The sequence below is a fragment of the Bemisia tabaci genome, chromosome 5 (assembly GCF_918797505.1).
Source record: "Bemisia tabaci chromosome 5, PGI_BMITA_v3".
Lineage (NCBI taxonomy): Eukaryota > Metazoa > Arthropoda > Insecta > Hemiptera > Aleyrodidae > Bemisia > Bemisia tabaci.
The window spans coordinates 45,691,607-45,709,309 of NC_092797.1; the positions used below are offsets into that span (position 1 = coordinate 45,691,607).

Consider the following 17,703-nt stretch of genomic DNA (forward strand, 5'->3'; position numbering starts at 1 on the left):
TGCTATAAATGTCATATTAACAGTAACTGGTGCCTTTCATCTCTCGAGCGCCATCACGTCTTGAGGAAAATCAGATGAATAGCGGCGCCGGCGTGTCAAAAACATGAATTTGACCCATTTAGTGCTCTCAAGTTATCGTGCGTTTTCTTCTGACGCAAAATACATTTTTCAAAGTCTTTTTCCGAAGTAAATTCACTGTTTTTGTGTTGGAGGCTGTCTTATGATTGCCTCAGGGTTCTAGGGAAAGGGAGATTAAGGGGTGTCTGATACGTGCCTGACAAAAGGGGAGAAGGAGGGGCAAACCAAACCTCAAGCCAGGCTTCGATTAGCGGGAAGCGCCAATTTGCGAGAAAATTCCGATTGAAAAAGGCACATAGCGTCGCTTTTTTGTGAATAAAATGCAAAGACGGACCCAGACGCCTTAAAATGGGGGGGAGGGGTCCGGAAACTGTCAAAATTTCAAAGCATCTAAATTTTTAAAACAACCTTGTGTAACACACAGTATTCTCCTCCCCAAAAAAATGCAGTTTGAGTCAATTTTTTATGGATGAATACCAAATATAAGCGTCCCTCTTTCTTCTATCTTCTATCTTCTGTTTCGTTTTTTTCTCTTTCTCTCCTTTTTCTTGCTCCTTTTGTCGGGCGGACGGAGGGAGGGGGGAGCTATACCCCCCGGATTCGCCTGTGGTAATATCAGGGAGAATGGAGGGGGATTTCAATGCGAACCGGCATGCAAATGACTAAATGAAGGTGGGCTGAAAAATCTGAAAAACTAAACATAGTAATTAAACAGTCAATTTATTCAATTTTTGTCTTTCTCTTCCAGGTCCAAAGATGTTAGTTGATGAATCTGAACGTGGTGCAGACATGAGAAAGGCTACAGTTGAATGCGTCACATTTTGAGGCGCTGTTCCTACACTTGAAGAATTTTGCTCAAAGTGAAAATATCGAGGGCCAAGTGCATTGATGCAGGCCGCTTGAGGTCTTTTAATCTCACAACGAGTATGAAATGACTCAAAACATCTGGCACGTCAAACTTCGTCCATAATGTGTTGACTTCAATGGCCCGTTCATTCATATTTTCCACTTTAAGATTCGGTTTGAAAGCCAAAAATGGTGGAAACTCCCCCCTCCCCCCGTTATTTTTTAACCTTGAGTACCGGGGCTCGTCCAGCAAAATAATCTGAATTACAACGTTTTTCATTAAAATAGATGTATTTTTACGATACTTGGACTACTGTGGATTAAACGTCGCGATTTTTACCCTCCAAGTTTCCTCCGCGGTACGTCAAATGTGCGAAGCAAAGACTTTAATATTGTGAATCCGAATTAAAGAATAGACTAACACAGGTGAGGGTCATCTAACTAAATGGACGTATTTAAATCAAAAGAAACTTCACTCTTTCTGACATGAGACTCATAAAAATATATGCATGGCAGGGCTCATGTCTCAGTGGACATACTTCCTTTTGATTTAAATGCATGAAAATGATGAGATAAAGTGCATCATTTTGCGACATTGAAAATGTCCATCATACCTATTTTTGAACTGTAAAGTGGTGGAGTTTACGGTGATATATCTCTTCTCCATAAAAATATTACGAAGATACCATCAACCAATAAAGTTTGTATATTTTCCTAAAGATAGAATATATAATTTAAGGAAGATCAAACATTTTTACACTGCTCCAACAGAGGCTCATATTTTTAGAGTGTAATAACCATCAAGTTTTTTTTTTATTTTTTAAGCATGCCAAAAATTGGTTAAAAATTGCTGAAATTTGGCAGCCTCGGATTTGCTCTTATCAATGCTCTCTCACCGCTCCTAAGAGCATAAATGCCAGTTGGTTGGAAATTAACATACTTCATCTCGAAATGAGTGCCGCTTTATCGATTTCTTTTTATTAGAAAAGGCAACAATAAAGTGAGGATTACGGCTAGCCATGTTTGTTTATGTTTTCACGCTGTCTGCGGCATATTATCACTTGTACCGGCTTAACTTCTGAAGCAAGTTACTTGTAAGGATAAAATACCTCTCCACTTTTCTTGTTCTCTAAATTTTTATTTTTACTTTTTTCAAAGTCACTGAGGATGACTGGTGGCGAAGTCAGATTGAATCTTATACACGTTGTAAATATTTTTGTAGATGTCTGTGAAAAATCGATAATAATCAAACCACAGTAATGGTATTAGCCTAAATTGTTTTGTTAAAATCCTTACTTGAAGGTACACACATTCGCACGTAGAAGACAATTACTGCGCATTCAATACAGGTATGTTTTAAAATTAATCGTCCGATCAATTTAGCTGAACTATTGACATTATTCGTTGTTCATAAAGAAGATGTTTCTTTCATGCATGCCAGTAGGGCTCGCTTTTTTTCAATTACCTTATGTGGATCAATGTATGTGACTGTGGGTACCTGAAAATTACCGAGATATGAAATTTTAGATTTTTTTCCTCTGTCATACGTATACAAATTATGTAAAAAATAAAACTGTACAAATTTTGTAATATAATATTATTTTCTTTTAAAAAATTTACTTTCTTCCATGCACCACTAAAATCGAATAGACCTTGCAAATCATAAGGGGAAAAAACCCCGTCATATCATGCAAAATAAAATATAAAAGGTAAATATTGGCTACGAGTATGCATTATTTTATTAATTAATACGGATAGTAATTTAGCGGAACCGTGAAATTTTGAAGTCACATAGAGGACAATGATGGTACAAACCAAGTTCAAAGTATTAAATTGAGGGAGGAAATCCGTCTCATTGTCACTATTCAATCTTTTCATCAAGTTTACCGTGAGACAGGTTGATACTCGAGATGATCAATTTAGCTCCAGTAAGTATACATAGGTACATTACCAATTAACCATATGCGTATTATGCACAATCTTTTCTAGATTTTTCAAAATGATCCTTAATGGGCCTGTTGCATGCAAGAGATACAGCCGCGCGAATAGACTTTTTAAAGGTTAAATGACACGAAAATTACGATGGTCACATTAAAAAAGTCTGAAATACACTCCTTACTGCGCAATTTGCGTTGTTAGGAACGCGCTTTTTTAAATTTCCCGCGTCTGGGGGCAGTTTTCTAATCACCGGAAACGAGCAAACGGCGGGCTCGGTGATTTCCGGAAGATGCCGAGTCATTGTTGTTGTTGTTATTTTTTCCTTCAGTTTGTTTACAAACCCAACGTGATCTCTCATAGTGGTCCATATACGCTTTATGCGCTAACCAAATCGATCAACTTTTAAATATCCAACGCAATCCTCCTACATTTCATTTCACGATATCGCGAGCTCCGATTTTTAGGTTATGTTGTCAGTTTTAGTTGACCGGAAATAGCCGCGAGTTGCCGTTAATTGTTTCAGTTAGAAAACTGCCCCCAGACGCGGGAAATTTGAAAAAGCGCGTTCCTAACAACGCAAATTGCGCAGTAAGGAGTGTATTTCAGACTTTTTAATGTGACCATCGTAATTTTCGTGTCATTTAACCTCTGAAAAGTCTATTCGCACGGCTGTATCTCTTGCATGCAACAGGCCCATTGTCTCACTGAAATAATAGCAGGATTTTCGCAAATAATGCGAGCTTTTTTCCTTGCCAAAAATTTGTGAATGAGGAGCTCGGAGGACATGGCACATGATTCACATGATTTCAAGTAAAACTAATCTTAATGCATATTCTTTGAAAAATCTGCGCCCAAATTCCAATTTTTCATCATAGAGTCAGCTTAAACTTCTCTCCCGCCATGGGGTTCCATGTAATTTCGGAACTTCAAACACATATTTCTCAAAACAGCAAAAACTGCACTAATGCGTCGTGTCCTCTAAGCCCCTCAAATCATGAATTTAAAGTTTTTTTTCGTATACGTGTCGACGATCATACAATTATAACGCTGGTTCTCCTTTCAATTTTTCCCCTAAAATTGGCCTAATATTACAGTACCAATCTGATTTTAAAAAAAAATCTAGGAAATAACGAAAGCAGCAATATGAAACAATATCCTCTGCTCGGTGGTATCGCATTGTTCTTCAACATTTTGGTCGTTGGGGCTGTTCTTTCACCGACTGTCCACATTGATCAAGGCACATTGACAGGAACAATTGAAAAGACTGCAAACGGAAGGAACATCAATGCGTTTTTAGGGATTCCGTATGCACGCCCTCCTGTGGGAAAATATAGGTTTGCGGTAAGTAGATATTCATTTATACATTTTCTACTTTAATCTATATTTATTAATGAGCACGATCGAAGAGCTGAGGTCAACGCGGTAATTGTAAAAAACATTCCCGCGTGTCTTTCGAAAAATGCGGAACGGAGTTCATAAATATTACAATTTAGTGAACGTCATACTTGTGATTCATCAGTCAAAATTGATGCTATAGGTTGATCCAAAAATGTGTTTCTTGGGTAAAATTTGTGCCAAGGACGTTTACTTTGAGTTAAATTTTATTGAAAATCACCAATATCCTATTTTTATCAAATATTTCCCTTGCTTATTTTATGACGGGGGTTTCAGTCGGAATAATTTTTCACTCAGCGGTCACTTAAAAATAATTACTTTTAATGTGGAGTCTATGACGCCAACCATTGCGCTCCAGAAGGACTAAGAGTGGCGAACAATGAAACGAGCCATTAGGGGTAGTCGGACTTGAAATTTTTCACTAAAATCACAAATACTTATGTTTATATCATCACATGATAAATTTAAAGGGAAATTTTAAAGGAAATTTTGAAGGATATTTTGTCAAAAAACCTAGGGAACAACTTTCAAACTCGTGTGTTTCGTGTCATTAACGAAGGCATAAGTTTCAAAAGTTTGAAATTATGTCCGACTTCTCCCGTTGACTCGCTGCACTGTGAGGTGGTTGCCACCACCAATCGAGTCAATGTATTCCCACTGAGGTGCTGAAAAAAGAAGGTTATACCGACACTTATAGTCACATATAACTATTTCCTTCATCTGAAAATGAAGTCGAGTTGGACACGAATATCTCTAACCACTGTAGAACCCTGGTAAAAATTGACTGTAGGAGCTGCGTTTCAAAATACCATAGGAGTTCTTATAGCCGACTGAAGAAGGCGATAGAAAATCATATAGCTGGCTGTAGAAAGTGGAAAAAATCATACGGCCGGGCTACACGAAGCGATAAAAAATTATGCAGCCGGGCTATAGCTCCTATCGCTGGGCTTTACACTTTATCGCTTGGCTGCATGTTGCTTTTTCGCCATCGGCTATAAAAGGCTATAAGAAATTGTGTAGAAATTCGTGTGCTTTGTAAATCCTTAAGTTTGTACGGAATCACCTTAATATTTAAAAAACGCACATTATATTTTCCTTTACTACATATTTTTTTCCATCAATTAAAATGAGAATAATCCATATATGGACACTCCATGCCATACTCCATACTATGGATCCATGTATGCCACTCTGTATACAGAGTGTGCAAACATTTCAATGTCATGAGTTGAAAAACGCTGACTCCACGAGATTAAATATTAGAGCCTAACACAAAGCGGAGCGGCGGCGCACTGGCGCCTACAAACCTAACAGGGATACTTCACGCATTGCGCAATGCGTGAAGTATCCCTGTTAGGTTTGTAGGCGCCAATGCACGTTTCGCGCTGGCTGCCCGCTCGCCGCGCCGCGCCGTAGCGTACCACGGCGCTTGAAGCAACTATCTCACACCAGAGGTATTGCACAGTATCATATGAAATTGAAGGCGCTCCAACATTTTAGGAATGGCAGGCATCCTTCAAAAGTACGGAGCTTTCCTCGCAAAATAAATCAAGATACTACGTTCCCAAAAGAGAGCGGTAGTCCAAAAACTCACTGAGTCCTAGCATCCGTAATTAGTAACGTTTAGCATACACTTTATCGCCACGCTGTTGCTTAATCGCCATCGGCTATAAAGGGCTATAAGAAATTGTGTTGCCGGCTATAGAAGCTATTGGAAATCTTACAGCCGGCTGTACTGCCGTGCTAAGGAAAAACGCCGTATGAGCCTTCAGGCGTTGCCAAATTTTCTCCGGCAAAGCACTAATTTTCAGGAACATTTTTGAATATTTTTCTGCCGATTTCTCGGATAATTTTGTCTGTAATTTGATTTAAAGTGTCTGAAAATTTTGAGGAAATATGTTCATAGTTTTCCTCATAAATTAACATTTTATCGAAGGGAATTTGGCAACTCTCGAATGTTCATACGGCGTTCTTCCTTAGCACGGCAGTGTAGGTCTATGGTATTTTGGAACACAGATTCTACTGCCAATTTTCACCAGGGAAGGAAGTTTGAGCATGAGTTACGTATCATTGAAAAAAAAGGAAAAAAGGAGAGGAAAATAAAATCTGCCCATAATGATGTAACCTGAACCTAATATCATTGAGAGGGTCCTGAATTCATGTTCTTTTACTTTCACATTTTAGCCACCACAGCCGCCTAAACCATGGCGTGGAAAATGGAACGCATCTACTTTGCCTCCGATGTGTTTGCAATACGATCACATGAACTATTTGAACGACAAACGATTTGCCGGGGATGAAGATTGCCTTTACGTTAATGTCTACACACCGCTCGTAAGTTTCACGATACCAACCATGTTCATTTCCATTAACTCTGATAGAAAAAAAAATGGAAAAAGAGATGCAGATATTTTATCTGATTGCATCAGAATAGGTATTTAAAATTATAATTTACATAATGCTTACGTAGATCCTTACGAAAGAAAAATCTTCTAAATACAAAGAGAGCTAAATTCTGCGACGGAGACTGTATTTATAAAACGAGCTCTTTGTCAGGACCATCGAAAATTATTGCCTCCCGAATTCAGTATCAATACATAACAAGATGGATGGAAAAAAGTCAGTCACTGTATCCTAAACTTAAAAGTGTTTTTACTTTTACAAAAGATTGTAAATAATGATTAATTTCAACCAACAGGGCTGATACGCGCAAAAAAGCGGTCAAACCTTAATCCGGAATCTGCTTTCATGAACACCACAAAATGTGAAAGTACAACAATTGATACCGAAAAGTTACATAAATAGGACCCTCTAAAAGGAGCCTTATTTCAGGAACGCAAAACTTTTTAGCACAGCAACTTCTGTCGAGTTGGGTCGAAAAATTAAGCATTCCGTGGCAAAATTACCTGCTCCTTATTAAGGAAAATGGTGGACTGTATGGAATTTTCCTAATTCACTTTTATTTACTTTGAAAGGACGATAAGAAGTTAAATTAAAAGGCATTGACTAAATTTAAACTCATAGAAGGTCAAACGAGTAATAAAAACAGTGTAAGTAGGTCAGTTTGACGATGGATAATTGCTTCACGCCCTCAGTGATGGGCCCTTACTGGTATCAATTCTCCCATTGATTTAGATATAATTGTTTAAAAATCTATGCTCAAAATGAAACTGCATTATCAGTAAGATTATAATGGAATTTTTTTACCTTATTCTTTACCTTGACATCAAGCATCCGTGTGTGTTGTTTTACACTTTCTCCCATTGCTCAAACTTGTATTTTGATTGAGGTATTTCAAAATTTCCGCTTTTTCTAAACCTTAATTTTTTTTAAAAATGAAGACTCCTCTTCCCATTGAATCTTAAATTTATGAAATTCAAATCATCACTGAAATGCACGGTATGTCTAATAACATTTTTAAGAAATAATGTGTTATTTTTCAGCTTCCAAGTGGGAATAGTCCCCTTCTTGACGTTTTTGTTTACATTCATGGCGGCGCCTTTCAGTCCGGAGCTGGGTTTTTGTACACACCACGATACCTCCTCGATCAAGATGTAGTCTTCGTTACGCTGAACTATCGACTGGGACCACTTGGTGAGTAAAAACAAAATTGAATATCAATGTATATTTCTGATAGAACTATTAGAAGTGTGTTGGTTTTGAACTAGGACAGAATACAATAGTATGTACGCACTTGAAGTTCCCCTTCAATTTTGCTGTATTTCAACTGTGGAGCGCATTGCTATCCAAAAAGCACCTCATTGAACCAGTAAATGACTTCATGAATCAGCTACTAGGGATCTTAATCGAATGCGCCTACAATTCCGCTTATAGGCAACTTATCCATTAGGGAGCGCAAATATATCCAAAAACACACAAAATGAATTCATGACTTACTGCTAGGTATTGTCTAACGGAAGTTCGCCTTTAATTTTGCCGCTTAGGCAACAAACCTACTGGGAAGCACGAATAGTTATCCATCCGAAAAACACACATTAATCTCACTCTGGCGGGGGCATCACTTTTGGGCTGTGCCGTGATACGTTAAATTTTTTGGATGTCTAGAATTGTGTATGGATCTTGACAAGATTACTGTGTAGGTATAGGTCGCCGTGGTCATTTTTGATTTCATAACAGATAGGAGTCACTCTATCCTTGCCTCTACACGCGACATATCCCTCGTTTCATTATTGGTTTACACTTTCAGAATTAACTTTATTTCCATTCCTTTATTTTCTCAGGGTTCTTGACAACGGAGGATGAGGTCGTTCCTGGAAATAATGGACTTAAAGATCAGGTTTGAAAATTTTTAAATTATGCTCATATGCCGCAATGGCTGACGTTGTTTCGTAGATAACTTTATTACGTATTTTGCCTTCCAGCGCTAAATTTGCTGACGTCACGCAAATGTTTTTATAAGAACAAAAATTTCGTGCGGTTGAAAAAAAAAATACAGAAACATATGAAAAAATATCCTTACTCTATAAACGGAGAATCAATTCCGGTTCTCCAAAATCAGAATTCTAGTATGTTCATGTAAGGCCCTAAACTTGTTTTCGCGATGCCCTGCGCATTTTAGAAGAAATAAAAAAGCTATTCAATCTATTAAGAGATAAATAGGACCCGAAAAGAGTATAGCTTTGAAGCACAAAAATATTTTAGTGTTTGCAGTGAAACAATTTCTCAATTTCCACTGTTGTATTTGCTAGGTGATGGCTTTAAAATGGATCCAGCAAAATATCGCAGCTTTCAATGGGAATCCAGCCAGCGTCACGATTTCTGGAATGTCTGCCGGAGGTGCCAGCGTGCAGTATCATTATCTGTCACCCATGTCTCAAGGTGAGAATAATTTTGTGGATGTAATATTGAGAATATTCTTAAAACTGTAAATATCTGAAAAAAAATATCAACTTAATAGCAACAACTATTGAATTGCTTTAGACAAAGGAGTATAACTGCTACGAGCAGTCTAGCTATTAGAATATCTCCCTTTTACGACTAGTAAAGTTTAATGAAACTGGGAAAATTTCCTCGGTAGTTTATTCGTACAAAATTGCATAACATGCTCTAAAGCACTAACGCCTTTATTCAATAAATTAAATTCGGAGAAGTCGAGAAGTATCTACTGGCAGGATTTTTTTCTTATTTATTCATTTAGCTTTTTTGAGTGATGGAAACCACATTTCATCGTTCAACTGACATTAGGGCGTAACAATAGACAATAGACAGAGAGGTAAAGGCAAAGCCAGGTGATATCAACAAAATGTCAATATCAGATAGAGTATTCAAATCCGTGTAAATTTATTAATCTAATTTTTATTTTAATTAACTGAAATATTATGGAGGTCGGGAAGATTAGTCCAATTGCTACATGTAATCCATTGCGTAGTGACAACCCAGGAAAGCGTTGAGTTACACGGACGATAGGGTTCGTTGCAAAAGTTAGTTGCGTCCTTTTGTCTTGAAGGCGACGATTTTACCGAATAGTATAAGGTTCGTGTCAATATAAAAATCTTGACTCTAATTTTGATTTTTGGAACTCCTTGGCTTTGATTTCCCCGCGAAATGGTGTGGACCCAGCACCATTTCTCCACCTTGTCATATAAAAATCTTGAATATATATTATTAATTATCGATAGACGGTGTCCATGACATGACTTTGCTGCGACTATGTTCATTCAGGTTTGTTCCACCGAGGGATCTCAATGAGCGGATCATCCCTGACACCGTTCGCCCTGGTGGAAAATGGTCGCGAGAAAGCGGACCGACTTGCCGCAACCCTCGGGTGCCCTACATTCTCATCTAGAGATTTGGTCGACTGCTTACGATACCGCCCTGCTCTCCAAATTGTTAAACTTCTCGCAACGCCTTTGTTCATGGTATCGCTGAACTTTCTAATATCACTATAATCTCAGTATCTCAAGTTGCAACTTTGTAAATTTACTGGCATATTTTACTTGTTCGGAGGAAGTCTGATCATAGTTGATGCACAAACTCTCGTGCTGATTTTTTTTTTTTTAGTGAGGAGGGGCGGGGGGCTTGTGTGAGAACACCTGACGTATTGCAGCATTATGTGACCTCCGCAAGGTTTTTTTTTTTTAAAAAAAATATTATCAATTGATCGATCGACTATCAAATTGTCATCAAACGTGCCATAAATTCATATTAAATGAAAACAATCAATATTTCAAAATTTCAGAAGTGAAGGCTTTCACATAAGACCAATCAGTTTAACCATCAATTCAATTTTCATTCAGTCATATTTTTAATCAGTTTAATTCGTTTTTATAATGGACCACTAGACAAGGAACGAATTTAGCATTCTGATACATGTTTCTTAACCAGAATTTCACGTAGAACACGATGCGCCCAACAAAAATTACCGAAATTAACTCTAAACGAAGATATTTAATGATTCTTGATGCGTGAATTCAAACCACCCGCTCAAGAAAACTCAATGCTCTACATGATTCACATCGCGCGCTAAACGTTATCATGGCAGTCTCTGCGATATAAAAATCTGGCAACCTCAATCTTGACGCTTTGGTTCAGCCATAGCAAATTGCTTATAGTTTGAAAAATTCATGGCGGGAAATGAAGGTTGCTCGGATGAGAAGCTTGCTGAAACCGTTGTAGTGCGCAATTTGACTCACGTAGAGCTTTGAGTTTCTTGTGAGCGGACAGTTCAAATTCCTCTTAACCAATGTGAAATAAAAACGTTAATATCTTCGTTAGGAGTTAATTTCAGTAATTTTCGTTGTGTGAATCGTGTTCTACGTGAAATTCTGCTTAAGAAACATGTATCAGATTACTGAAAGTCGCACCTTGTCTAGTGGTCCATTAACCTGCATAAAACCATTGCGCTTTTCTGCTTTCAGCCGTATCACTATAACCCATATTCTCCCTTCGGCCCAACTGTAGAGATGGCAGGAACCGAACCGTTCCTTTCGCAAAGTCCTTACGAGCTCCTGAAATCAGGTCAGGTGAAGGACATTCCATGGTTAGCCAGTGTCACGTCAGAGGAAGGGTTATACCCTACATCAAGTAAGAAACTATTCTGTAGATTTTTAAGTGTCTAAAGGAGAAGGAGCTTGAGGGTCGAAAATAAGAAATTGAGGTATGGGCACAATGTAAAATTTACTTCCGGAAGTCAACGCTCAGATTCACATGACGATGACTGATGATCAAAGAATGCAGAAGCTCGCCTAACAAAGTGCTTACCGTAAAATTCATGCGTAATCAATAGGAGAATTTTTTTGAATTGTCCTCAAAGAGTTCCTCATCAATCAACATTCGGCAAAAAACAGCCTGACATATTTTTTGCCTCAGCCAATTACATGGTTCGGCTTATTTATTCAGGGTCTCTCTGATGACAATGTTTGAATACAACTATTCATACTCGAAGGATATCTATGTTGCATATGCGAAATGTTGAAGGCGCTTCAACCGCGGTCTTCTCGCAATGAGACGCGTAGCGAAACTCGATCTATCATTGAACAATTTAAGCGTAGAATTATCCCTCTTCCTACGTTCCTTAGGGCAGCAAAACTCGAAATCGAGGCACTGATACCAGCATTTTTCGCACTATGACTTGAAAGTGTTAAAAATATAAGTTGTAGGAGACATTCTTGATAATCACAAATATTATTATGGAACTCAAAAATGTTGTAGCAGTCCTTTCGCACATATGCATAACAAAACCAAAGAAAACTTTTGGAAAAAATTGAATATGTCTGGCAATTTTAATGGAGCCTACGCATTTTTTTTAGTCATTTCCTACAGTTTTGACTTTCATGGGAAATAGTAAGACTTTTTCAGTCCTCGATACTTGTTCCTTATAAAAACGTTTATTTATCTCCCAGATTTCGTGGCGAATGCGACGATATTGTCTGAGATCGAAGAAAGATGGGATGAGCTGGCTCCACATTTACTAGATTACAATTACACCATCCCGCAGGAGAAAAAGGTAGAAGTTGGAAGAAAAATCAAGAACTTTTACCTCAAAGGAAAACCAGTCTCTCCCGACACGACCAGTGAACTAACCCAGGCAAGTAGTCGAAACCAGAAGAGATAAGCTCGTTCCTAATCCTGTAACCCATAATCTTCTGCAAACGGTTATAAGTACAGTTTTAAATTACAAATACTTTAGTAAAAACGACTAGTTCCACCAAACAGCATATTTCCGTATTCTATGGGGGAACATTTTGCTCGAATGAGATGCTTTCCTCTGGGATAATTATTTCAGATTTATACTCAATTTAACGCACGTTGGAAAAATCGCAAACTCTTCTGACAAGTACTTCAGCACAAGTCTCTAAAAAGTTCACACTGTCAGGTTGATTTGTGTTCTTTACAAAGAACACAGTGCCTGAGAACATTTTGAAACTTTCCGATTTAATTACGTAGTTTTGCAGTTGAATTATTGTACGATGTCATTTATATATACCCTTTTTTTTCTTTTTGTATAGATGTTCGGCGATAGACTATACGTGGTACACGTTGAACGTGCAGCTCGACTACAAGCAAAATCCAATACCGCTCCCGTGTACTTTTACCGTTTCACGTACCGTGGAAAGCATAGCTACTCAGAGATGATGAGCTGGGGCTCTACAGAGAATTTCGGTGCGTAAAAAATGGCATTCATATATTTTTAATGAAAAAAGTAGAAATCGGAAAATGTTAAAATACATATGAAACGAAATGACCCAACTAGTCTACCCTTTTATTATCAGGACTTTAAAATATGTTATTTGGTGCCACACTGTATGATGAATTCTTTCTGGAAATGTATTTTCTTCAAGCATAATGTTGTTTTTAACATGAAACAACATTCGGAATTTGGATAAAGTTCAGCAAGGATGAATCAAGAACTTTAAATTATTGCTTGGTTTCATTCATTTCTTTGATTGGGGCGACGAATAGAGCTCCATACACACACGTTCCATAATTTAAACGCGATCCAATCGTAAGTGTATGATTCTTATTCTATAAACCAACGGAAAAGTGTTAACGTAAATGTTTGTTTGCGAGTTTAAAATTGTTGGATGACCTTTACATGGTATCAAATTTAACGCTAAATTCTTAATCACATTCCTAAAACAATACAGTCGGAACGAAGAACAACATTTTCACCTTCAACCTTAGTCATATTTGACTTCTCGCCCAAGCAAATCTGATAAACTGCCTGCTTTGACAATTACTCTGCGAAATACATACTACTTTTTCATAAGTCATAATCCTATTAATATCTCTGATTTTTACGTCTACCACAGGAGTAAGCCATGGGGATGATACTGCCTACGTATTGGGAACATTCTACGGAAATCCTGAGGAAACACCACAGGATAAGGCCATGACTCGATTGATGTTGAACATGTGGCTGACTTTTGCTAAAACAGGGTAAGGCTAATTTACATTGACGTATTTTTCAAAGTTTCTAATATTGCAGAAACAATTACATTTTATCCTTGTTTATCGCAATGAAGTACGGGAAAGTTATTCTACTTTGATGTTTTAAATTGGAATATCGCCAGTTTGAAGCGCCCGAAACTTCGCTGGACGCAACACGCGTCTCATTTGACAATTTACTGCATTCACCCGGCAGCCGGCGTTTTATTCCGCTGTATCAGACCATAGTCCGTTAATTTGACGAGTATGGACGCTTTATCATGAATTATCAGAACATCAGCCGATCAGTAAAGGTTAGATAGTGACCCAAAAATAATTACAGGACCACTACAAACAAGGTCAGCAAAACTTGATCTTACCAAAAATTTTGTGAAAATCAAAAAGTCCATTAAAAGTTTAAAATATCATTTCAATATAGAGAAAAAAACTAAAATCTGATCAGAAATGTGACATCGTTAGATTGACAAGTCAGTTTTATTGAGTGACCCAGGTTTAAGATTGCGAATGACCCATTATGACCTAAGTTTATGTATTTCCGTGGAGCGGTGCTCGTTGGCGCATGACCAGGGGGCTCCCAGTACATTTTTGAGTGATCTCATAAAAAATGTCTCCTCTAAAAACCTCCATTTTTTTTCAGCAAACCTGTAATAAGCCATAATGTGCAGTGGTCACCAGTCAAGCCCGAGGGTGACTTGGATTACCTGGAAATCAATTCTAGCGAGGATTTGGTGCCAAAAACAAGCTCTGATTTGGGCTATCGGCAGTTTTGGGATTCATTGCCATTCAACGAGCCAGTGGAACCAGTTGCTGTGAAAGATGAACTCTGAAGATGTCTTCAGGGATACTGTTGAAGATACCAGTGATTTTAAAAATAAATTTCTCTTAGATTTAACATATCCCTGATTTCATTTCTCCGTCGATTATACTTGGTTGTCTACGGGGAAAAAGACCGCCCTCCACGTAAAAGCGCAAAATTCAATAATGGATAGGTACTAGAACATCAAGAAAGTTTATGCAAAAAAAAAGAAACAAATCGCAGTTTTGGTAATACAAAGTTTGCTGCCGAAGTAAGGCAATTTTGAGAAAGAAGTATTTTATTCCTGGCCATGTTCAGGGCATGAAACTGTTGGATTATGATCCGACTGAACACCCTCTTTTTACCGGACAAGGCCGGGGGTTAAAGTTGGTTCAAGAAGGGTTTGTTTTAATAAGGTTTAGAGAGTACGTTCATAAAATACGTGAGGGACTTGAGGGAGTATGTAGGGCTGTAGGGGATGCTTTAAAAGGATGAGAGGAGGGGTTCAAATATCCAAAATTTAAGGTTACGAATTTTACGAATGATCCTTAATACCCATATCTAGAGAGGTACATTGAATGATATCCCCTTGATTTTGGGTAAGTAGCTACTCGTGTAATGCAAAAACAAGCAGGAAGCTCCAACGCATTGGCGTCGGAGAGCGGCTCTGGGGGCAGTAGTTGTAGTCAAGAATGAGGGCCTAGACACATTTTGTCATTGATGTACAATCCGACAACTGTCGATTCAATCAACGAAAACGATTCAAACTGTCGAATCGCCCAATGGCCACGATAGTTGTTAGACGTTTACGGTTTCCCTGGTAACCTTTGTTTGCTATCAGCTGATATCAAGTAATATGACTATAGGAAGCTCCAACCCAGTGGTTAAAGCTTCCTTAACCGCGAAAACTTTAAAATTCAAATTTTCAAATTTTGAACGTAAAGTACATTTTTTCCATCACGAGATAAAAGCACAAACAAGTTTTGAATTGTTGACTGTATCACCATGATTCCAAAAATACAATACACAACATAGCATTGACTAACAATAAAACAGTATGCAATAAAATAAAGTCATGACAAGGAACATAGCCGAAAATGGCGCCGATTCCCATCAACCAACGCGCGGTCTCTACAATGTAACATGCTGCATTGATACTCCCCAGCTGGGACCGTCCGGAATAGCAGCTCTAGTGCAAGCACCAGAGCCGCTAATAGAGCTGGTACCCACCTAAAATCTAGGTGGTGCCTTCTAATACTCAGCTCTAAAGTCATTGGTCAGTGGTCACACAAAACAGACCGAACCTCTCAAAGCTGATTTTTTTCGGACACCAGAAGGAGTTTTACATCGAAATCTTAAAATCAGATTTTTTGAACTGAATCAATCTCTCTCAAATTTTGGATTAAGGTCCCTTTCTCTGCGGGCGATCACATTTCCAAACAGCGTTTGTAAGAGTAATACTCCTCTGCACGACAAAGATAGGTCCAATGAAAACCGTGTTGCCATATGTGTGTAAAATATCTCCTTCTCGTCCTAAATCATGCAAAGAGGTTTGAATAAATTCAGCACAGATATGGCGCGGTGCGACAACGCAGCGTTAGGAGCGACTTTTGACGCCCATGCGCTTTGCTGCGCACGCGCATCGCAGGCTTCGACGTGCATTGTTGCCAAGTAATAACTACAAATCTCCGTTATACATGTCTAGGTTCACTAGAAACTTATATTTTGATTTAAATCCGACAGCACCGAAACGTGCGTCGCTGCCGATTCTTTTGGTAAAGTTATCTCTCCTTAGATTAAACCTAGGCTAATTCTGTGCTTTTTTCTACAAAGTGACAACACCGATGTGCATCACTGCATCTGCGACAACTCGGCTCGCGAAATATATGCATGACCCAAATTCTAATTGACTTTGCCAGCCGCGACTTGCAGTTGCCCCGCAACGGCCTTTTTTTTTTGCAAGTAATATTGTGGCCTTTGCAGGGCGTTACGCACTGCTACCTGTTGTAGGAATGCGTAACGTTGACGCTGGGAAAATTAAAAAGAACGAGCACGAAATGCTTTTTATTGTAAAGCTTGGTTGCAACTATTCGAGCTCTGTGGATGTCCGGGTTGCATACGCACGTAAGTGAAGGCGTTTTGACTTTAAGGATAATTTTATCCTGCAATGTCCAGAAAACGATTATATCGTATTCATCTCCGGCGAGCTTCTCTGCAAGAATCTAAAATAACAGAGTGCATTTGATTATTCATTTCTACTGTAAAGACATCTCCTAGGCACAGGGTCGGATTTACCTACTTGCCGCACGTGGGCCACCTGTATTTTGCCACCCCCTTCTCATTCGTTTTTAAACATCATTAAAAACCATCAAGTGAACATGCCTGAGGATGAGGGGTGCATGAGACGCGTTCACTCGTGTTGAACACATTTTTCGGGAAAGCCCTGTCAGCACAACCAGCAAAAGTTCACGGAGCTTTGCGCGAAAATTAAGTTTCGTAAACCTATCTCTGTGTGGACAAGACCCTCCATTCATTAGAAATGAACGAACAAATTATAAAAGAACAAACATAAATGTGGTTTAATGATCTTAACTTCCGCCGCCGCGCCGCGCAGACCGCACCGTGTTTGGCGCAATGCGCGAAGTATTCCGACAGTCTTGTAGGCGCTATGAGTTTCACGCCAACTGCTGCTGAACGCACCGTGTTTGACGGAATGCGTGAAGTATTGACGCAGTCTTGTAGGCGCTATGCGTTTCGCGCTGACCGTCCTGTGTTTAGCGCAATGCGTGAAGTATTCATGCGTTCTTGGAGGCGCTATCCGTTTCACGCTGACCGCAATGACCGCACGGTGTTTTATGCAATGCGTGAAGTATTCGTGCAGTCTTGTAGGCGCTATTATAAGTTACATGCCGATCGCCGCGCCGAGGGCGTCTCCTTTTCATCTCATCAGTCCTCGTCATCATTTCTCTCCAATTCACACAGTTCCAAGCCAAATTGCGTGTTTCGTTTCTCTCTTAACTCGATTAATTGAGGGTGCTGTCTCTTGTATCACTGAAAGACGACACAATTAGAAATTACTATACTCCCAGGAAATGAGAGATTTTGTCGCATTTTCTCGTTTGTAATTTCTTTTTCTAAATCCGATTTTTTTTTCTACCTACATTTAAAAAAATTGCAAAATTTGCCTCCTCCTAGACTTGCCACCATGGGCCGCTCCCATGTGGCCACCCCCTTAATCTGGC

At 38.8% G+C, this 17,703-nt stretch overlaps 2 protein-coding genes across 6 annotated transcripts in view; both read left to right on the plus strand.

The window, feature by feature from the left end:
- LOC109032585 (kinesin-like protein KIF12) overlaps window positions 1-2,274 on the plus strand; it is a 40,620-nt gene extending 38,346 nt beyond the window's left edge. For all 4 annotated transcript variants that reach the window (XM_072300821.1, XM_072300822.1, XM_072300823.1 and 1 more), the window contains one exon: window positions 827-2,274. In XM_072300821.1, the coding sequence (XP_072156922.1) occupies window positions 827-841 (15 nt within the window). In that variant the 3' untranslated portion in view covers window positions 842-2,274. The remainder of the gene's footprint in view (window positions 1-826) is intronic.
- On the plus strand, window positions 2,101-14,557 carry LOC109032572 (venom carboxylesterase-6). 2 transcript variants are annotated; one of them, XM_072300826.1, is made up of 12 exons: window positions 2,101-2,273; window positions 3,957-4,203; window positions 6,442-6,591; window positions 7,701-7,851; window positions 8,499-8,554; window positions 8,967-9,096; window positions 9,940-10,136; window positions 11,136-11,301; window positions 12,120-12,304; window positions 12,726-12,879; window positions 13,530-13,656; window positions 14,303-14,557. In XM_072300826.1, exons 2-12 carry the CDS (start codon window positions 4,006-4,008, stop codon window positions 14,490-14,492), a joined length of 1,704 nt encoding a protein of 567 aa, XP_072156927.1. In that variant the 5' UTR covers window positions 2,101-2,273; window positions 3,957-4,005; the 3' UTR covers window positions 14,493-14,557. The 2 variants fall into 2 exon arrangements, with proteins under 2 accessions (XP_072156927.1, XP_018900324.2); XM_019044779.2 differs by having other exon boundaries at window positions 2,104-2,273; window positions 3,986-4,203.
- Window positions 14,558-17,703: the final 3,146 nt, after the last annotated feature.